This window comes from Papaver somniferum, unplaced genomic scaffold (genome assembly GCF_003573695.1).
Source record: "Papaver somniferum cultivar HN1 unplaced genomic scaffold, ASM357369v1 unplaced-scaffold_115, whole genome shotgun sequence".
NCBI classification, from domain to species: domain Eukaryota; kingdom Viridiplantae; phylum Streptophyta; class Magnoliopsida; order Ranunculales; family Papaveraceae; genus Papaver; species Papaver somniferum.
The window spans coordinates 191,679-212,688 of NW_020620492.1; the positions used below are offsets into that span (position 1 = coordinate 191,679).

A 21,010-nucleotide genomic window follows, 5' to 3' on the forward strand; every position below is an offset into this window, starting at 1 on the left:
ATATTCATTGGATGACCAATTTGTGACTTATGGTTGGTGCAACCAAATCTAGGTAATCACCATGAGATGGTATGATCGATCCTTGTAATTGGTGTGACCGATTCGTGTAATTGGTGTAACCGATCTCAAATAGTAAGTGTGATCGATCCTTGTGAAAGGTGTAACCGATCCCAAGCAATACCATTTGAAAATGAAACCGGTCCTAGTGGGAGGTGTAAGCGATCCCTATGAGGAGTGTAACCGATCCCTATGAGGAGAGTAACCGATCCATGTCAGAGGTGTAACCGGTCCGGTAAAGATATGTGACCTATCACAAGTAGGAAACATATTGAATCTTAGATCTTCAATCTTCATCCTACATTGACAACAAAGGAAGGCACTCATTAGCCAAAGAAGAAAAAAGTGAATCAAGTGTCTATCTTTGAAACTAGAAAACTTGGATAACATTACAGGAGTTAATCCACACCGCACTCAATTTTGTATTATGATGCTAAGTTTGAAGTGATAATCATTGTTCAAGTGCAGAATATTTTTATAGCTACCGGTTGTATTAAGCGTGGAGAGAAATCTAGGGTTTAAATTGACAATTTCATCTTTGAAGAAGAAATTTACAAAACCAAAGAAAGAATGATCAAATTTGAAACTCGTGTTGTATTTTACATACCCGAAACCATGCATTTACATCGATGTACATCATAATATTTAAAGCTGCAAAAACATTCTGCTTCTGCGGTTGGTACTTGTGTCGACAAAAGAAATTTCCACTCTAAAAGCCTACTGTTGTAATACCAAAACTGAAAAATTACCCTCAAAAGTAGAAGTAGCGAAAAGATCTCCGATAACACCAAGTTCTTTGAAGACACACCATTCATCAAGTCCACGCACAATTGGTGAGTTACTATCATGTCGTCTCCCGACAATTATGAAGTCGTAAGAGTCTTCCAGGCATTTGATTTTCCTTGTTGTATCTGCACAATCTGTTACTTCTTCCTCTCTGTACAAAATGTTTTTGGTATTCATAATTCTATCCCGCAAGTCGCTTATCAATTCATCATCTTTTTTTGTTTTTCTATTCGATTCTATATGCGTGAAACGGAAAACTGAGAGATTTAAATTAGGTTGATCCGACATTCTCATACTATATGCTAATGCCTCCCGGTCGTCAGGGCCTCCAATGAAAATCATGGCAACATCATGAAAACTTACAGAAACATCAATAAGAGCACCCGAGATATTCTTATGGTCAAAGAGAATCCCCACCGAGCAAGGTGCCTTATCTAAAACACTTCGGTTGACTGCTCGATAAGGGTGTTTGTCTAACTCACCGAAAGGGATAATCACAAGATTGGTCCTCTTGTCCAATGCTATTTGGGATACGTCGTTATCCATGCTTGAGAACGGTGATATTGCAGTGAAACATGACCCGATTGCGAAGCCTTGATTCTGTTGTTCAAACTGGTGGAAGGCATTGATAATTTTCTCTGACGAATTGCGGGTGCGAGGCTGTGTCTTTTTTTGCTGTTTGTGTTCCACGAGGATGGAAGTCGCACGACCGACTAGTTCAACGAGGTGCAAAACGTAGATACATACAACGCTATCTTTTGTAACCGGATTAGTGGCTTCAAAGAAATTGAAAAAACTGGGAACATTTTCTTGATTGTAAACACAAGCTAATATGCGCAGCTCACTGTTCACAGCAGAATTTAGGATAGATAGTCTCTTGTAGCCCGCGTACTTCCCTGAAGGATTATATAAATATTTCACCGTCGGTGTGATAACCATGGTTATCAAGAGATTTGTGAAGAATATTGTGGTGTAAGTCTGTTGGCCCATCAGCTGCATATCAATCAACAGTTTAATATTAGTGTGCACGGATGGAATATATTCGTATATATCGATCAGATATAAGTGCTATATAACTAACCTCAGCTTCATACACTACCATTGTATACCACATATTGATTATGCCATCACATGTTAAGAGGAGACCGAGACAAAAGGAGTCCAGAATAGGCATCAGCAGGTAGAGGGAAGACAACATTACAAAACCAATCTTTGCGAAGTATGCAAGGAACATCATTATCTCCACAACTACAAAATCTTTCCAAATGAATTTGAATGCGCGTACATGATAGCCTCCTATTATGTAAACTGGTGTTACGAGCACAAAGGTAACAAAGCACTCTAACTTTTTTTGAACAGCTGTTGCTATAGGTGACCCAACGGGTACCGTTAGTCCAACTATAAGTGGTCCAAGCGAAGGGTCTACACCAATGGACTGACTGTAAAATGAAACTCCTAAAACACTGATAATGATCGAGGAAACATAACCTTCATTAAGTGTTTTTCCTTCCGGAGTAGTTCTATTCATCCATGACATTATTGGGTGTAAAATGAACATGATGAAAGTCACTAGGAAAATTTTACTTATCCATGCTAATAACATCACATCGGTCTTCAAAATAGTGGCTTCTATATAGAAGTCTCGTATATACTTATACAACCAACTGCTCAATCCAGTGATTATCGAAATGGCCAGGCCTAGACGACCAATCTCCGAGTTGAGGAGGTTTAGGTCAGCAACGGCACAAGCAGTATCATAAAAGGAGGAGTGAGACACTACCAATCTAACGTATAAGAGAGAAGCATTCATATCCTTTTCCAGGTTTAAGTTTTTTCGTACCACGCTTTCAACAACGCTATTAAAAATTAAAGGGACGAAGAACGTGCAAAAACCTATGACGATGGTTGATCTACGTGCTTTCATAATCATATCCATGTCTGTCTTTACTCCAATAAGGAATGCAAGAAAAACACCCCCAATCCTTTGGATGACTGACATTAAGGCCATTCCTCCTGAATCACGAAATATGTATTGAAATGTTTCCGTACCTCCCAGCAACGCCGGGCCTAAGACAATACCGGCCTGAAACATGCAAAAGACATATACGTTACAGTTGTTTTTAAATACTGTTGAAGTTATGTAATCTTAAAATCTAATGAATGAACGAGAGGAACAAGGAGACCTTACAAAGACTGATGAAACAAATTTTATCTGGTTTAATTGACCAAGGAAAACGTGGAAGGTTCCGATGAGTAATATACAAAGACCGATATGCACCGTTAGTACAGGAAAGGAACCATGCTCAAACATTCCTTTAACTGGCAGGCAGTTGAAACCTGGTTTATCACTCATCCTGTTTTCTTAACCTTCAACCTGGTTTGATTTATATATATCTTCTCCGTTGCTCGGCACCGATCACTAGTATAACGTATGGTAACTACTCCCTGATCTGATAAAAAAAAAACTACTCCCTGACCTTGTGCCACCCAGACTCATCAAAGTTTACCATGCACTCTCACTGAATTTCTTTTCATGGTTGAATTAGATAAAAATAAGTATAAAAGAAAAATTGAGTTTTCAGAGAAAAAGTACTAGACTGGTTTCTGTGGAAAATGTTGGAATGGATTTGATTGCTAGGACAAGAATAATTTGCGGGGAAGTGAATTAATCTGACCATATATAGTAACCTAGTCACTACACTATTTTGTAGCTTTGACCATTGCAACAGTACGTTATGCAACCTCTAAAGCTAATATATCTGGTGCTCAAGGCCATCTTAGATTGGAAATGGGTTCTCAAAATGGATTGTAAGTTCCCATAGTTACATTCTTATGTTGTAGCTTTGAACATTGCAACAGTACGTTATGCAACCTCTAAAGCTAATATATCCGCTGCTGTAGAAAATATGATATCAAAGACTTAATGAAAACACAAAAACCAAATTTCTCTTAATTGATATATTTCGACTCATGGCTCAATAGCCTATTTATATGACTAACAAACTTGATTCTCAAGCAAAAAAACTTTCCTAACATAATCAAACTCTACCAAAGAAACTTCTAGACAATTCTCACATAAACAAACTCTCAAAAAAAGTAATACTTGCAATCCAAGTGAACTTCTAAAAATCGTACCATCGTATCAAAAATACTTGTTGATCCATTCTCAACGTGTCAACTGTTCCAGTTGATCCAACCACATTTTGTAAACTCTCATAGTTGATCCACACTACTGGATCAATAACACTTGTTGATCCCTTCTGTCTTCTTCATAGTATCTTGGTTTATTCTTCAACATCCTCCCTTAAACCAAGATACTCTTTGCTAATCATTCCCAATTTTCAAGTAAATGAAAGTGTTAGACTTCAAAGACTTGGCGAAAATATCAGCTACTTGTTCTTCACTTTCAACGAACTCCACAGCTATCTCCTTGTTCCTGACAAGCTCTCTGATGTAATAATACTTAATATCAATGTGTTTACTTCTTCCATGAAGCACAACTTATTATCACAAAATTTTGTTGTTGGTGTTGTTTGTTCTTGAAACAATGACTTCAGCATCATTCTGAACCATACAGCCTGTGTAGCACAGTTGCTAGAAGCTATATACTCAGCTTTTTTTGTATATAGTGCAACAACTTGTTGCTTCTTAGATGACCAAGAGAAAAAACTAGTTCCCAACTGAAATCCATAACCTGATGTACTTCTTCTTCCTACTGTATCTCCAGCCCAATCACTATCAGTAAAACCAACCAGTTTTGAATCTTCTGAAACAGTATATAGAAGATTCCCATGCTTGTTGTTCCTTTTACATACTTCAGAATACGTTTTGCATCTTGTAAATGTGATTGTCTAGGAGATTCCATGAACCTACTAACCAACCCAACTGCATACATGATATCAGGTGTTGTGGCAGTCAAATATCTCAAACATCCAACAAGTCCTTTGAAGTCTGTTGAATTCACAAGCTCTCCTGATCCATCTTTTGTTAACTTCAGTCTCTCTTCTACTGGTGTTAAAATTGGATTACAATTATCCATCTTGAAACGCTTCAAAATTTCCTCAACATACCTTTTTTGATTAATAAAAATTCCTCTTTCAGTTTGTTGTACTTCAATACCAAGAAAATATGACATCAAACCAAGATCTTTCATTTCAAACTCCTTCACTATATCCTTCCTGAATTCATCAATCATCTCAGAACTATTTACATTAAATATGAGATCATCCACATACAAACATTCTCTAATATGATTTCTAAGAGTATCAGCTTTCAAATATAGAGTATGCTCATGTGGACATCTTGTAAATTCTTTGTTAAGAAAATAAGAAACTATACTTGTATACCAAGCTCCTGGTGCTTGTTTCAAACCATACAAAGCTTTGTTTAGCTTGTATACTTCATTGTCCTTCCCCTCCATAACGTAACCAGCTGGTTGCTCTACATAAACTTCTTCTTCCAATACTCCATTCAAGAATGCAGACTTAACATCCATTTGAAAAATCTTCCAATACTTATGTGCAGCCAAAGCAATTATCATTCCTTAGCAACTGGTGCAAATATTTCTGAGTAATCTCCTCCTTGTCTTTGTCTATATCCCTTAGCAACTAACCTTGCTTTCAGTCTATCTATTTCACCATTTGACTTGTATTTTGTTTTATAAACCCACTTAACACCAATGGGTTTCTTTCCTGGTGGAAGTGTTGTCAGTTCACAAGTATTATTCTTCTCAATTGACTTCATTCTTAATTCATAGCTTGAATCCAACCTTGTTGTTTAGATGCTTCTTCATAAGCTACATGATCACAATCTCCAAACAATGCAAAGTTCACCACATTATCATTAATATCTTCATCATCTCTTGTTAAAACTTAATCACTCAACCTGGAAGGTATGATATATTTTCTTTTTGGTCTTGTAGTTTTTTGTTTTGGTACTACTTCTGTCCTTGCTTCTTCAACATTGTCTTGAGCTTGTACTTCTTCCTCAACTACAACTGGAACCGTTCTGACAGCAGCAGGTGGGTCAACATTGCTTGTTGACTCAATATAATGTGGATCAACATCCCTTGTTGATCCGTTGTTATGAGGACCAACATTCGTTGTTGATCCACCATTCCAATTCCATTTGAATCTTCATCAAATATCACATCTCTACTTATAATTATTTTTCTAGTTTTTGGGTTATATAGCTTGTAACCTTTTGCCACTGAACTGTAACCAACAAGAATACATTTTTCACTCTTATCATCCAACTTCTTTCTCAGTTCTTTTGGCACATGTGCATATGCAGTTCACCCAAAAATTCTCAGATGTCTTACACTTGGTTTTACACCTCTCCAAGCTTCTTCTCGTGTTATATTGTTCAAACTATTTGTAGGACATCTATTAAGTAAATATACTGCTGTATCTACTGCATAACCCCATAAATGTTTTGGTAAACCTTTTGTTCTTGTTATAGATATTGCCATCTCCATTATAGTTTTGTTCTTTCTCTCTGCTACACCATTCTGTTGAGGTGTATATCTTGCTGATAATTGATGTAGAATACCATGTTCTTCCATGAAACTATCAACAACAGTGTATTTTGTTCCTCTATCAGTTCTTAATATATTGATGTTTTGAACCAAGGTCGAAAAGATTGAAAAAGTCAGTCGGCGGACACTAAGATGGAAGAGGCCCGCTAATATGCCTAAGGTACCTGCTGTTACCAATTTGTTTCTCAGCATAAGCTTTGAAACTTCTGAAAGCATGAAAAGCATCACTTTTTGTTTAACCAAATATACCCATGCTTTCCTACTAAAGTCATCAACGAAAGTTATGAAATAGTTATTACCTCCATGTGATGTAACTTCTATAGGACCACACAAGTCACTATGAATGATCTCCAACTGTTGTTCAACTCTTCTTGCTTTGTTAACTGGAAATGGATCTCTATATTACTTTCCAAAGATACAGTTCTCACATCTTGATTCTGGAATTTGAATGAAAGATAATCCTGACACCATCTCCTTCTTTGCTAAAGTTTGTAAATTGTTAAAGTTCACATGTCCCATCCTCTTATGCCATAACCAAGTATCATTATGCACACTAGTACTGTAAAAACTTTCCTTTTGATGCTGAATATTCAAAGAAAATAACCTTTTTTTGGTCATTTGTACTTTAGCAATCAATCTTCTTCTTCTATCTCCGATGAAACACAAACCATTGTAAATATTCATAGAGTATCCTCTTTCAGATAGTTGGCCCATACTCAGCAAGTTTTGATGTAATCCTGGTATATAAAACACATCCATGATATATGCTTTTGAACCATTCTTAAGAACAATTCCAATTCTTCATTTTCCCATAACTGGAATTGTTGAACTGTTAGCAAACTTCACTGTGGATCTTACAGACTCATCTAGTCTGTCAAATAAATCTTTTCTGCCACACATATGATTTAGAGGCTCTTCTCATAGGAAGGATTTAGGGTTCTTACACCACTTTTCTAAACAAACGAAACTTGGAACTTGTAGAACTAGGTTTTCAACAATAAATAGTAAACATAAAGGATAGACAAATAAGGGGGTAAGAAGGAGAACAAAAATAAAGAGGATAGGAATTAATGGTATTTTATAAATACCACTATGCATCAACAATGAAAAGGGAGGACTTGGAATTAGAGACTTGATCACCATGAACAATGCTATTTTATGTAAGTGGTTATGGAGGACTTGGAATTAGAGGTTCAGCTAAAGGGTGGCAATGCAAAAGTTCTTGAAGCCATCAAAAGTCCGATTACCACAAGGCAAGGTTGAAGTTGTCATAAGTCAGATTCAGGTGAATGTAAAGGAGCTATAGGGAACTTTGGAGTTCAAGCTTTAGATCCGGTGGAGGTTGCTCTCAAGGAAGCAGTACTATGTTTTATCTCTGAAGCTAACCAACACTCGCATTGAAGAAATTACTGAAGTAGTAATAAAAGAAGGTCAGGGATATCCAATTATTATAGGACAATTTACTTCTTGCAAAAAAAAAAAATGTTAGTAGAGACAACAATGGTGTTGTTGAGGCTATCTCAAAATTCTTTAGTGAAAACTATAGGTTCTGAGGAAAACTTGTAATGTTCCTCATTGGATGATATCTCTAGTTAACAGGAATGCCTTGTGTAAGACCTTAAGCTTCCTTAAATAAAATTTCTCTCCGACAAACAATTTTTGTACTATTAACCTAGCTACTCCGTGCTACACCGAGTTAAAAAAATCAATTAAAGATTTGGAGGGTGGAGCAACAACCTTGTAGCTCTGGGCATCTTTTGTAAGTTTGTTTCCATGCATTCTATTTCTTAACCATGAACTCAGCAGCTTTGCATTCATGAATACATCAGAATATTTTATTAGGAAATAATATATGAGAGTCTATATTTAGGAGATATGCACATTAAGTTGTGAGAGTTATATTAGGAAAGTGTCTATGTTTAGAGTTTGATCTTAGTTAGGAAAGTACCTTGAGTGGTCGTCAAGTTTGTGAACAATATAAATAGGATGTTGAGTCATGAAAGTTAGGATACCAAGAATTATTATCAATGTAGTCTTTTATGCTTCCGCGTTTATGCTCTCCTCTCTCTTGCTCGATCCTTAACATGGTATCAGAGCAAGGTGAGAGGAGAAGGAGAAAGAGTTAGAAGATGTTCGGTGGTGAAGAATTTCCGTTTGATTTTGTTTGTGCTGCGTTGGTGAGTCTTCACCAGGATTCGAGAGTTTTAAAAGAAGTTAAAAAAAAAGAAAAAAAAAAAAAAAGATTGTTACGGATGTTCGTGGTCGACGCTCACCTGCAATAGCTAGGAGTTGGTGACGAATATCAGCAATGGAGCTAGAGGCTGTTGCTGATAGTTTGCGGGTCTTTGCCAAGGTCGAAATTTAAAAAAAAAAAAAAAAAAAAAAGAAGTCCAGTATGTGAGATTCCAACCCTAGGGTTTGAGAAGAGATGCTGAAAAAAAGAAGTTTAATGCACTGAGCCTGTAACGAAGGTGATGCTGCAGGAAATCCGAAATCAAGCTGGGATTCGAGAGTTAAGCTGTTGTAGCAGTTTGTGATTCTCGTTGCTGTTGATTGCGAACTGGTGATGGCAGACGAGCTTTGTGCTAGGTTGAAGCACGAGCTGTTGACTGCTATTATAATTCTTTGAAGAGAACCAAGTTGTGATGATGAAGAATGAAGTTGGTTACAACAAGTTGATGGTACTGGTTTAGGGTTTAACGAGAAGATTCCGTTCAAGAGTTTTCAGGCGAGAGGAACATGTTGCTTTCTTTATCGACTGGTGGTAACTGCTGAGGTTTAAGTGACGGTGATGGAACTATGGCAGTGATGTTGAGCTGCTGGTGTTTTGTGGTACTCGGTGATGGAAGATGAAGCAACTAATGGTTCGAAAAAGGTTTCGCTGTCGTTGAGTACGTTGTTGAAGGAGAAGGCATTGGTGAGATCTGTGTTGTGCTAACAGAAGATTACTTGTTACTGCATACGGAGCTTAGTTGTAGAGCAGTGGAGAGTCGATGGTACATGGCAGTAGTGGACGGCAGATGGCAATGAAGACGTGTTAGCTGATGGAGTTGGTACTCCAGGTCCGTAAAAAAAAAAGAAAAAAAAAGAATTATTGTTACAAAATAGAAGAACAGTTACAGAAGCGTAACTAAAGGTTGTTATAGATGAATAGTCACATTTTGTGATAGTAAGCGTGACGAAAAGTTTTATAACAACGAAGCAGTGTGAAAGTTTGTGGCAGAAACTTGGAAGTCTTACAAAGTGTGGTAGACTTTGTGTTAGTTATTGCTTGTGGCAAAAGCGTAACAAGAGAAAGATTGTGAGAGAATCTTTAAGAACAAAGAAGTGTGAAGGTTTCGCAACAATAGCGTGACTGGAACAAGAGAAGAAGAAACAACATTCATGTTGTGAAAAAAAAAAACAATCACCAAGATGTGATGAGAAAAAGAACAACAATAATAGGTTGAAATCCTATGAGTTGTCGAGAGAGTACAAAAAGTATTCTATCGAAGAAACCAAGAAAACAAGAGTACAAGAAGTATTCTTCAGAAGATGGGACCGAAACGTCCTTAAACTACGAAGGGTACCATAATGTCCTTAAACTACGAAGGGGACCGAAATGTCCAAAAACTACGAAGGGGACCGAAACGTCCTTAAACTACGAAGGGGACCGTAATGTCCTTAAACTACGAAGAGGACCGAAATGTCCCTAAACTACGAAGAGGACCGTAATGTCCTAAAACTTCCGAAGGGGACCGTAATTTCCTTAAACCACGAAGGGGACCGTAATGTCCTAAAACTTCCGAAGGGGACCGAGATGTCCTAAAACTATGAAGATGGGACCGAGATTTCCTAAAACTATGAAGATGGGACCGAGATGTCCTAAAACTACGAAGATCTGACCGAAATGTCCTTAAACTACGAAGGGGATCGAAACGTCCTTAAATTACGATCTGAAGATTTTTTTTTCACAAAAGTGTTGAAAAAAAAAAGAGAAGAAAACTGAAGTTAAATTTCTTTTGTCCAAGATGGGCATTTGTGATCTACATGCTCCATCTTGAGGGAGGGTATTAGAAAATAATATATGAGAGTCTATATTTAGGAGATATGCACATTAAGTTGTGAGAGTTATATTAGGAAAGTGTCTATGTTTAGAGTTTGATCTTAGTTAGGAAAGTACCTTGAGTGGTCGTCAAGTTTGTGAACAGTATAAATAGGCTGTTGAGTCATGAAAGTTAGGATACCAAGAATTATTATCAATGTAGTCTTTTATGCTTCCGCGTTTATGCTCTCCTCTCTCTTGCTGGATCCTTAACATATTTTCTTTTTTGTATCCAAAAAAATCATTTTGAAAGTTATATGAGGAACTACAAAATTAAGGTAATGGAAGAACCTAATATTGTTTCACTTTGATTTGGAGTTTGCATTCCGATTCAATGTGCCCAAATGTGAAACAACTGGTACACCTTAGGGGTTTCCAATCGTATTCCAATTTGAGTAGATAATCAACTCCTTTAACTGAAATAAGAAAACTGTCCAGCAACGGTTTTCTAGCATCTACTTTCATGTAAACCCGCGCATAATCCAGCCGTTGTTGCTTTATGGTTTTCTGATCAGCACATATGGGAATACCGAATGCACTTACGACCTTACTCAGACACGATGAATTCCAAAGGAATAAAGGTAAATTGTAAATCTTCACCCATGAAGGAATGGACTTCATGGTTTCAGCTTTGTTGAGTGTCAGTTTCCAATCCCATTTAATGAGAACCAATGGTTTACCCTCGACACGCAAAAGGCCCGAAGATTCTAACCCTCTAATCTTATCTTCAACACAACTGAACTGAAATAGATAATGCCCACTTCCGATACAGAACACTGAATACCCATTTCCTGCAGGGATCATTTCTCGGAGTATAGCTTCATCCACCTCTTCATCAAATGTACCATTCTCGTTCAAAAGATATCCTACTAGAGAATTATTCCATTTGTTACATCCAATTTTGAATTCTTCATTTGAACATTCAATACGATACTTCCCTTCTTCAAGTTGGGGTTCAATATACTCAAGCTCAGCTTCGTCTGCCATCTCAGTGATATTCTTCTCTAAGGTGGTAGAAGTTGACGATGCATTGACATTAGATATTGGTGTCTCTGATGTTGGAAAATTTGTGCCCATCATTGATGACCTAGAATAGTCTGCTCTCTTACCAATATTGGAGCCCTTTACGATTTCTTTTCTACAGCTGTCCATGTAGTAATATGAGAAATCACTCAAGGTCATCTCATCCGAAGTGACTCCTGCCAAGTCATCTAATTCTTGCAGAGGAGTATTTAAAACATTCTTTCCTTCAAGAATTTTCACCACATCAGATATATTAGGCCTTGCTTTTGGAGAGTGAGATGTGCATAACATTGCCAAATCTAGCACCATGGTAGCTTCATTCCGTGGAATGTTAGTCAAGTCTTGGTCCAGTAATGATATAAGATTTCGCTTCTTCTGTAAAACTTTGGCCTACAGTTATAACAACAAACCAAAGCTGCTTAGCTGAAATGCGAAATGAAATTTTGTGTAGAGGGAAAGCTAAAAGGGTTAAACTATAACTTACGAATTCTAAAAGGGGTGGCGAGTCTTTTGATTTGTCTACACAACGCCTTCCACTCATAAGTTCAAGTACTAGTACTCCGAAACTGTAGACATCTGCTTTCTCAGTTAAATAACCCTCAATTACATACTCGGGAGCAATATATCCCCTGCGAACATTAAAAGATGAATGAAACTTACATGGTTCGTTCCTAAATGAGATGTTGAAACAAAAATTGACTGAGCCAGTAACACAAGAATGGGATCTTCTTTTACTTACATGGTTCCTGCTACTCCAGTGTGAGTACCCTCTCGGTTGTCAATAGCTTGGCCAATCCAAAATCTGCCATCTTGGGAGTAAAATGCACGTCTAATAAAACATTGGCAAGCTTAATATCTCTATGCACAATTTTGAATTGTGCTCCTTCGTGTAAGTATACAAGACTTTTCGCTATTCCGATACAGATTTTAACTCTGGTTTCCCAATCCAGTCTCTTCTTAAGATTTTTGTTACCAAATAATGCATGGTCTAAATCTCCATTAGCATAGTAGTCGTATACTAATACAAATCTGTTATCCTCTGCAACACAATGGCCAAGCAATGGAACAATATTTGGGTGTTTGTATGTAGACATTGCATTTATTTCATTTAGAAATTCTTTCTTTCCTTGCAGTAACTTGGGAGAAATGACTTTCACTGCGATTGCCCTACCATCCGTGAGAACTCCCTGTATAGTATTTCATCAATAAAAAAAGCTTATACATTTGGTCATACTCATATTGTAAGAAAATCCAGTTTAAAGTTGTGTCATGAATTCGGGATTACATACCATATAAACTGATCCAAAACCACCTTCACCAATCTTGTATGCAGGTCTGAAATCTTTGGTAGCAGCTTTAATTTGTTGGTAACTGAAATTTCCATTTTGGATTTCTTCTTCTAGATTTTCGAGAATCAATTTGTTAAAACAAGTTAACAAAAAATACCATAATAACCTGAGTTGAAAACTCAAATTATTGTCAATTAAACAACAACAAGAACAAATAGATGTCACCTTGATCAGTCTGTAAATTTTCAGTTCTGATTCTACTTCTTATGACACTCCAACCAGAGTTTTTCTTTTTTCCAGTGGTTTTGGTTGATAAACTGAAACTCTTGTGAGTCAAATCTTTTATCCATCTCACTGTAAACTTCCCATTTGAACTTTCATTTGTTGTTGGTTCTGGTTCTTCAGTTTGCAATGAAATCCAAATAAGTTTTGAATATATTTACCATATAATTAGAAAAAGGAAAAAAATCTCACCTTCTTCTTGCACCGGTTTGGGTCCCAATAGAGGCATTTTTTTTTGAAATGAAGAAGGATATTTCAGAGAAATTGAATTCAACAGGAAAAATGGAACTTGAGTGATTGTGATGGTGTATAAAGGTTCGAGACTGAGTGTTGGTTCAACCAACAATACGTATGTGAATATTAATCATAAGTTCTGTTCTTCTTTGGACCATCAATTGTTTGGCAATCCACAGTATTACTAATGAGAAAATATGTGTTCCATTTAACTTCATTCGTTTTTGGCGGCTGACATTTTTTTTCTTCTTATAAGCAAACAATTTCTTCAGTAGAAATGAGGCAAGTCCCCAAACTCTACCTTTAATCAAAGCACCATAATGTGACAAGTTCAGGATAAGTATGAAATTGAATTCAATGAATAGATATTGATTTAAGTTGAAAAGATAGTTTCTGGGACCTCTTTTGGCAGATTTTTCTTCCTGGGCAAGTGGGAAGGAGCTATACGTGACACACACTGTTTGCCTCATCAAAGTCACATTCAATCTACATGTCCGAATCTGGAATGTGATTTGCCGTAAATACATTGTTTAACCAATCAGAAGTCGGTACAGGAAAAACTATATAGCACAAGCACGAAGGCGACACATCAAACTGTCTTTACTGAATGGAATTTCTAGGAATATAATTTCAGTCTCGATTCTTCAAACAAAAAAAAAGTTTGTACTAGTAATCTAGCAACTCTGTGCTACTGGGTTAAAACTAGCAGATGGTAGAGCAACAACCTTGTAGCTCTTTCTGAGCATCTTGTATAAGTTTTATTACAAAATTTAGGTTGGAGAACACCTAATCTTGTTTCACTTTGATTTTTAGTTTGCATTTCAACTCGGTGTGCCCAAATGCGAAACAATTGGTATTCAGTATGTCGGTTATGAAGCCTCTTCCTTGGTACAGCTTACCAATCATATTCCAAGTTGAGTAGATAGTCAATTCCTTTAACTGAAATAAGAAAACTGTCCAACAATGGTTTACTGGCATCTACTCTCATGTAAACCCATGCATAATCCAGCCGTTGTTGCTTTTTGGTTTTCTGATCAGCACATATAGGAATTCCGAATGCGCTGACAACCTTACTCAGAAACGATGGATTCCAAAGGAATAAAGGCAAGTTATAAATCTTCACCCATATAGGAACGGTTTTCGTGGTTTCAGCTTTATCTATTTTCAGTTTCCAATTCCATTTTAGGAAAATCAATGGTTTACCTTCCATATGCAAAAGACCTGATGATTCTAAAACTTTATTCTTATCTTCAACAGAAGTGAACTGAAATAGATACTGCCCGTTCCCGATGGAGAACACGGAAGCATTCGCCATATTTTCTCGAAGTAAAACTTCATCCACCACCTCCTTATCATAGTCAAATGTTCCATCCTCACTCAAAATATATCCTACCAGGGAATTCTTCCATTTGCTACATTCAACTTGTAATTCTTCGTTTGAACACAGAATATGATACTGCCCTTCTAAATAATGGGGTTCAATATACTCAACTTCCTCTAAGGTCGATGAAGTTGTAACTACTCGAAACCCAGTAGTACACCCAAATAGAAAGTATCAAAGATATAAGACATGATGAACATGAAGAGCTAAGATTTTATTAATGATTCCGATGAATACAAGTGCTTGAATACAAGGAAACCCTAATTACACTCTCTAAGAACTAACTATCCTCACCTCCCCTAAAAGATCCGACCCTTGTACATTGCCCAAGGACCTCTATTTATAAGTTGTCTAACCTTAATGGGATACAGCTCATTTATCTTCACGGTATCCACGCGAAGATACTTTATACCTCGCCTGAACTATTTTCCATAAAGTTTTTTCTCTTCTTTCGCTATCTTCACATGGACTTTTCGGGACACCTGTTTCTTTTCGTGCTCTCCAATATTCTTACTTCGCGTCTTGTCTTTTCTACCGAAGTCACACCCTAAGTGAGGTTTCTTTGGGATCAAGTGCATCGTAGCCAAGACTTTCCATACGGACATGGCCGGTAACGCTCCAGACGTCCCAGGCACCCGCAGCTCAACCGAATACGTCGGCGCCTTGGTCATATTTCTGCACCCCTTACCGAAGGCCGTCATATAAGGGACCCTCAGCGGATAGGTCTTATCATTGACCCTAGCTTTCTCTCTAAGAGTTGTTCACGACATGCGTTAGGTCTTGCCTCATACATTTTCATGCGAACTATGGTGCATGCCATGGATTTTCAGCCTTCCTAGGCGAAGGTTTTAAGTTTCCCTGGAAACTGTTCATTTCGTGGTCTTATTTGCCTCCTCATGTGAGGTCTTACTTCGCTTTGATTATTTCGTAAATTTTTAAAAATTCCTATTAGTGGGACAATTCATCAAAATTTCATTGTTATCCTTTTGAAAATTTGACACACTGTCAAATGATAGATTAAAATACCCTTCCTCGATTATCAGTATTCTTCTTCCATGCGAATGTTCTCAGACTGATATCTTTTCAACTCCCTCATCTTTACTTCGTTCCTGATTTTGAACAATGTCGCGAACAGTGGGTGTCCAGTTGACAACGCATAGATGAGCGAGCGCACTAAATCTTCCTATGATATCCTTCCCTTCAATTTTCTGCAAATCGCATCCCATCTCGCCGCAATATTTCTCAATATTTCGTTTTCTATTTGCTTCAGCGAAAATAGTGCCACTATTTCTGGCTTGCATGGCTTTTGTTTCGCACACTTGTTCATTATTTCTGGTTGCAACCCTGATGCTCTTTCTGCCACTAGGACATTGCTCCCTTTTCCACCGACCATCATTGATTGTTGCATTCGATATTCCCTTTCTTTGAGTTCCTTCATGCTATTCTTTATGGCTCTATTTAAATCTTCTTGTTCGTTTTGTTCCCCTCTCCCTTTGATTTCTTGCCGGTATTCGTGACGTCCTTCAGCTGTTAATGCATTTTCCGGAGCATATTTTCCTCTTTGTGTATTGTTCTCTGCTTGTTTTCTTTTTAAATGGTTGTTCTTAATCGCAAGCTTCTCGTTTTGACTTTCTAGCCTTATTCGCTCCCTTACCAAGTTTTCCTTCCTCTTCTTTATTGATAGAGCTCTTCCTTCAATCGTTCCATCTCTTCTTCTTCGCAAGCCTTCTTTCCCTTATCTAGAGAATTATGCAATCCAACGGTTCCCTCTATCTCTTGTATTGATATATTTTTGCTCTTAGAGGTATTTGCCTTTGCTTCGCCTCGCGGGGTTTGTTTTTCCTTGACAACTGGGTTTCTTTCTCATTTCTTGCTACTTCGCTTCCTTCAGCCATCTTTCCTTTCTTCTCCTTTCCACTTTGCTTTATCTCAACTTGGCGTTCCTTTTCCGGAGTCATCTCGCGGTCCTTCTCCCCGTCATCCGTCATCTTATATGCCTTTTCTATGTCCTTCTGTGTTGCAGCCGGCTCTTCGCCTATCCCAATTGTGAATACCATCAGCTGCTCCGACCTTCTATCTTCGCATGTCTTCCTTTTTTGTTCTATTTTCCTCCTTAGTTTCTCCTCATAGTTATGGACATCCCTTTTAATACAATCTTGCGCGTCCTTAAGATCTCCCCTTATCTCGCCAATTGCACTTGGCATAAGGAAACGTATGTCCTGATGATATGTTGATGCAACCCCTTTTATCCCATGTATCCATGGTCAGCCTATGAGAGCATTGTAGGGTGAGTCTATGTCTATCACGCAGACTGTGACTTTCGTTTCCGACTCGCCGGCGAATAATTTTACAACCAGATCTCCTTTTGGCTTCGATGAAACCCCGTTGAACCTGTATATGTAGTACGTCGATGGCACAAGATCAGAAACCTTGTATCCCATAGTTTTAAAAGTATGGTAAAAAAGTATGCCGACCAAGCTCCCCGTGTCCGCCAAAATTCTGTCTATTGTCCAGATTTTCCTTTTCTCGGCTTGGACTTCCTCCCACCTTGAATTCTTTCCAAAATTCAAAGTTATAACCAAAGGGTTTGTATGCGAAGTTCCTCCCTCGGGTGCATCCTTCGCTGAAAATGTTATTTCTCTCTTCTGCGATTCCTCTAATGGTTCCTTCTTCATGGCGCTGAATATTTCATTTCCCTCGAAGTCCCTCTTATGTACTCTCTCTTGAGTATGTTCTCATGGAAATTTTGGATGTTCTTCGCCGCATGTATTATCGAATTACAATTCAGTTATTGCGTTCCCCGTTCTATTTCAATTCGATACACTTGCTGATTCTCACGAGGTGGTGGTGGTGGTGGCACATAATTTTCCAGGAAGTGTGCGAGTTTTCCCTGCTCTATTAGGCGAAGTATAATTCGTCGGATGTTCCGACAGTCATTTGTGTGATGCCCATGAAAACGATGATACCTACAGAACTCGTGACTCCTGGTCCCCGGAGGTGGCTCTCTTCCTAGATTTGGTGGTGGTGGGATCTCCTCCGTTAATACTATTGCCTCCCAGACCTTTTCTACGGTTGTGTTAAGTCTAGGAAGATTTACATCTTCAAAAGCTTGTGCGTTTTGTCTCTCCTCTCCAAATATGGTCCCTTGATTGTTCCTTTGCTAATATCCCGTGTTATAGCTTCGAGGCTCATAATTCCTTCGTCTTGACTCTTCGTATCTCTGTTGACCGATCCATTCTTGATCTCTACTTGACACAACTAAAAGCTTCGCTGGGACATGAGTTGAAGGCTCCCCTTTTTCATATTTTGGATCATTCTCCACAACATGCACCGTCCTTGGTAATAGCCTTGAATTCCCTTCCTTCGCTGGCATCATCGCTACTTCGCTTACTTGCCTATGCTTTTCCTCCAACGCTCTGTACTCCTCCTGATACTCCCTTCATTCATTCATTTTCAAAGAGTTTCAGATGATGAATATTTGAGTGTACAACAGGTCAGTCGGGATCAACGCGTTTACGAAGGCTAAAATGAAATTTCTCTCGTCAACTCTCCCTGCAAATTCATTGCATACTATTCTCTACCTCGTTACCAACCTTCGCAGGCTTTTTGTGGGTCTCCTTCTTAAGTTGAATAGAGTCTCGATCCCCGGACTCAGCATGTTTTTACTTATATAAGTGGTCAGAAATATTCTCTGCAAGTCTTTGAACGATAAAATTTACCTTTCAGGTAGCCCTTCAAACCAAGCCAATGCTTCCCCAGCCAAGCTCGCAGGAAAGTATCGACAAAGTTCCTCATCATTTCGTCCCCATTGCATCAACAAAAGAGTGTATTGTTTTAAGTGATGCACGGCACTTTCTGATCCACTGAATATGCTGGGGAGCGTTGGCAGCACACATTTCTCAGAGATGTCCGCGTACATCATCTCATAGGTAAATGTAGATTTGTCGGCCTCTTCTATTGCCTCCACCAGCTGCACCCTTCCACCTCTTCGTGAATTTTTTATCAGCGTCCTCATATCTCGCAGTTCGTCCAAGACCTCCTAGTTCAAGTTTCTTCCATTTTCTGCACGACGGTCGCCTCTCACTTCGTCAGGCCTTCGTCCTCCTCGTTGTAGCTCCTCCTCGTGTCGCCGATTTATTTTGTGTTGCCTTTCGTTTTCCTCCTTTCATCTTCGTATATCCGTATTTGATCTTCCCATCTCGTTATTTCCGATGCCCTTCTCAGATCCATTTCTTCGTTGTCGTCTCTTCGTCGCCTCCTTCTTTTCTCTCATCCATCGTCCTCGTGAGCCTATCTCCCTCGTCGCGGCTCTTCTTCTCCTGACGATATCGTGTTTCCCTCCGAGTCCATGGTATCAGCCGCTGTCTCCTTGTTAAGTTGGCGATTTTGCAGCATCAACCTAGCATTGTGTTTCTTCAGCCGAGCATGTTGTTCCGTTAGATCTCTGTCTCGTTCATGTTCAAGGAGAAGCGTTTCCCTCAGCTGATCCAACGTCATATCTTCTTCACCGATATTCTCCTCTAATTCCTCATGGGTCAGCTCCTCTCCTGCGATGGTGTCCGTGTTGGAAGTGTGTACAGAGCCCTCTCGGAAGCCATCTTCACCGGCCCCTTCATTTTGTCGTTGATTCACGCCTTTCCTTTCTCCTGCAGTCGATGTTCCTCCTCTTTCCATTCTCCCTCCTCTTTTGTCCTCCAATCTCTTGCTTATCCTCGCTGCTATCATGTGTGCCGCTCGATCTGGTGTTCTGGTCATTAACTTATCCTGGTTTCAATATCGACTAACCTTCGAACCCTAATCTCAAAAGGGATGTCTCGCCAAGATCTCTCACTCCTACAACTTTAGCTTCTCTCAAACTCCTTAGATGAGGATAAGTCCTCAATCCAAGTTCCTTGTTTCTGGACGCTGATAGACACATTTTTTGTGTCTGAATTTTCCTCAGTGTCTCTATTGTTAGTGCTTTATTTTGTACTTATTATGGTGTTTTTATGTTTGTGGAGGTGTTTTTGGAGAAATACACTTGTGTGGAAAAAGTTGCTCTAATAGTGATGCTTGCACCTCTCTGAGAAAATTAATAAAGGCACATGCACTTTGGATAGGGGAACCACCTTCTTCTTCATTTTCAAACAGAATATTGGCGAGAAATTTGGGTTTCAACAGTAAAGGAATTACAATTTTTAAGACAAGAATATCTTCTTCCTTATAAACAGGAAATCTATGAGTATTAATTACCAGAGTTTTGAAAAAAAGAAAGTTATCTTCTATTAAACATGAAAGATATCTTAGAGGATTTTCTCTTGGATTTGATTCTGCGAATTAAAGAAGATTTGGGTATAATAAAGAAATTTAGAGAATATAAAGAAGAAGAAAAATTCTTGAAGATATTTTTAATTAAAAAGAAGAAGATTTTGGAGTTATGGAAGAATATATTTGATTAATGGGTTTGTGTGTATAAATAGAGAGCAAGAAAGCACAATTAAGGGAGAGCCGGTGAGCCGGTAGCCAGTTTCACAATTTTCTTTTATTTCTTCTATTTAGTTTTCTTTGTAATAATGAGGATCTAGACCCAATCCTTGGGGCTATGGAGGAAGCCGTTGTTTCGGTAAAAGTGATATATTTCCAGTAATTAATTACAACAACTCTATTATGATTTTTGCATTGAACTAAAAATTGTTTATATGATTTTGATTAGTTAGGTGTATTTTCTCTTGATAGAATATGTTTGCTTTAGGGTTTTGATATTCTATGCTTGGATTAACATCTATTCTTTTGGAAATCTACATGTCTAGGCAATACTATTAGAATCAATTTAAATGTTGAGTTGCATAATTATTGTTTTATTAAATCACTAATATCGACCAATGGTGGAATCCTAGCCCCATTCTCTCCATACTTTTCACAACATCTTCTTAATTTAGTTTGCTATTTTTATTTATAAAAATTAATTCTAAAAATCCGCTTTCACAAGTCTCAACGAACCTTTTTACTACAACAACTTGAAAAGATACCAAATTTTTGGCGCCGCCGACGCGGACTTGTCTTTAGGCTAGAGTTTTTATATATTTTTTTTTACGTTTTTATTTTATTTGTTCTTCTTTACGTTTTTGGATTTTTGTCTTTTCCTTTCAGATTTTGGAATTTGGAGCGAAAGAAAAGTTTGCTAAAGTTTTTGATGAATAATTAAAGACTTGGAGTAAAAGGCAAAGCGAAAGGAACGAAAGAAGAAGATTTTTTTTTTATTTTATAAAAAAAGAGAGACATTTTTATTTTTTGTAGATTTTTTTTTTAGACTTCCTTTTTCTTTTGCACTTTATTTTTTTTGGACTTTGGATTTTAAA

General features: G+C 37.9%; 3 protein-coding genes across 3 annotated transcripts; all 3 read right to left on the bottom strand.

Moving 5' to 3' along the window:
• Window positions 1–774: 774 nt before the first annotated feature.
• Window positions 775–2,653, bottom strand: LOC113329052 (cation/H(+) antiporter 14-like). Its single transcript, XM_026576022.1, has 2 exons — window positions 1,925–2,653; window positions 775–1,836 (listed from the first exon to the last, which is right to left on the bottom strand). Exons 1-2 carry the CDS (start codon window positions 2,651–2,653, stop codon window positions 775–777), a joined length of 1,791 nt encoding a protein of 596 aa, XP_026431807.1.
• A 3,483-nt stretch (window positions 2,654–6,136) lies between these two features.
• Window positions 6,137–13,072, bottom strand: LOC113329053. The gene is made up of 6 exons (XM_026576024.1): window positions 13,001–13,072; window positions 12,776–12,885; window positions 12,226–12,673; window positions 11,971–12,115; window positions 10,828–11,876; window positions 6,137–6,776 (listed from the first exon to the last, which is right to left on the bottom strand). Coding segments are annotated over exons 3-6 (1,836 nt in total). The 5' UTR covers window positions 12,228–12,673; window positions 12,776–12,885; window positions 13,001–13,072.
• On the bottom strand, window positions 12,236–14,606 carry LOC113329054 (probable LRR receptor-like serine/threonine-protein kinase RFK1). Its single transcript, XM_026576025.1, has 3 exons — window positions 14,191–14,606; window positions 12,776–12,941; window positions 12,236–12,673 (listed from the first exon to the last, which is right to left on the bottom strand). Exons 1-3 carry the CDS (start codon window positions 14,604–14,606, stop codon window positions 12,236–12,238), a joined length of 1,020 nt encoding a protein of 339 aa, XP_026431810.1.
• Between the last annotated feature and the right edge of the window lie 6,404 nt (window positions 14,607–21,010).

Coding starts and splice junctions, on each gene's coding strand:
- LOC113329052 (XM_026576022.1), bottom strand. CDS start 2,653: ATGAATGCTTCTCTCTTATACGTTAGATTGGTAGTGTCTCACTCCTCC. Junction 1,837..1,924: donor TGGTAGTGTATGAAGCTGAG/GTTAGTTATATA, acceptor ATTGATATGCAG/CTGATGGGCCAACAGACTTA.
- LOC113329053 (XM_026576024.1), bottom strand. Junction 11,877..11,970: donor CGCCACCCCTTTTAGAATTC/GTAAGTTATAGT, acceptor TTATAACTGTAG/GCCAAAGTTTTACAGAAGAA. Junction 6,777..10,827: donor TACGATTGGAAACCCCTAAG/GTGTACCAGTTG, acceptor AAAGTAATATAG/AGATCCATTTCCAGTTAACA.
- LOC113329054 (XM_026576025.1), bottom strand. CDS start 14,606: ATGGCGAATGCTTCCGTGTTCTCCATCGGGAACGGGCAGTATCTATTT. Junction 12,942..14,190: donor CTCAACTTGGAATATGATTG/GTAAGCTGTACC, acceptor TTTTCAACTCAG/GTTATTATGGTATTTTTTGT. Junction 12,674..12,775: donor GTTTTGGATCAGTTTATATG/GTATGTAATCCC, acceptor AATACTATACAG/GGAGTTCTCACGGATGGTAG.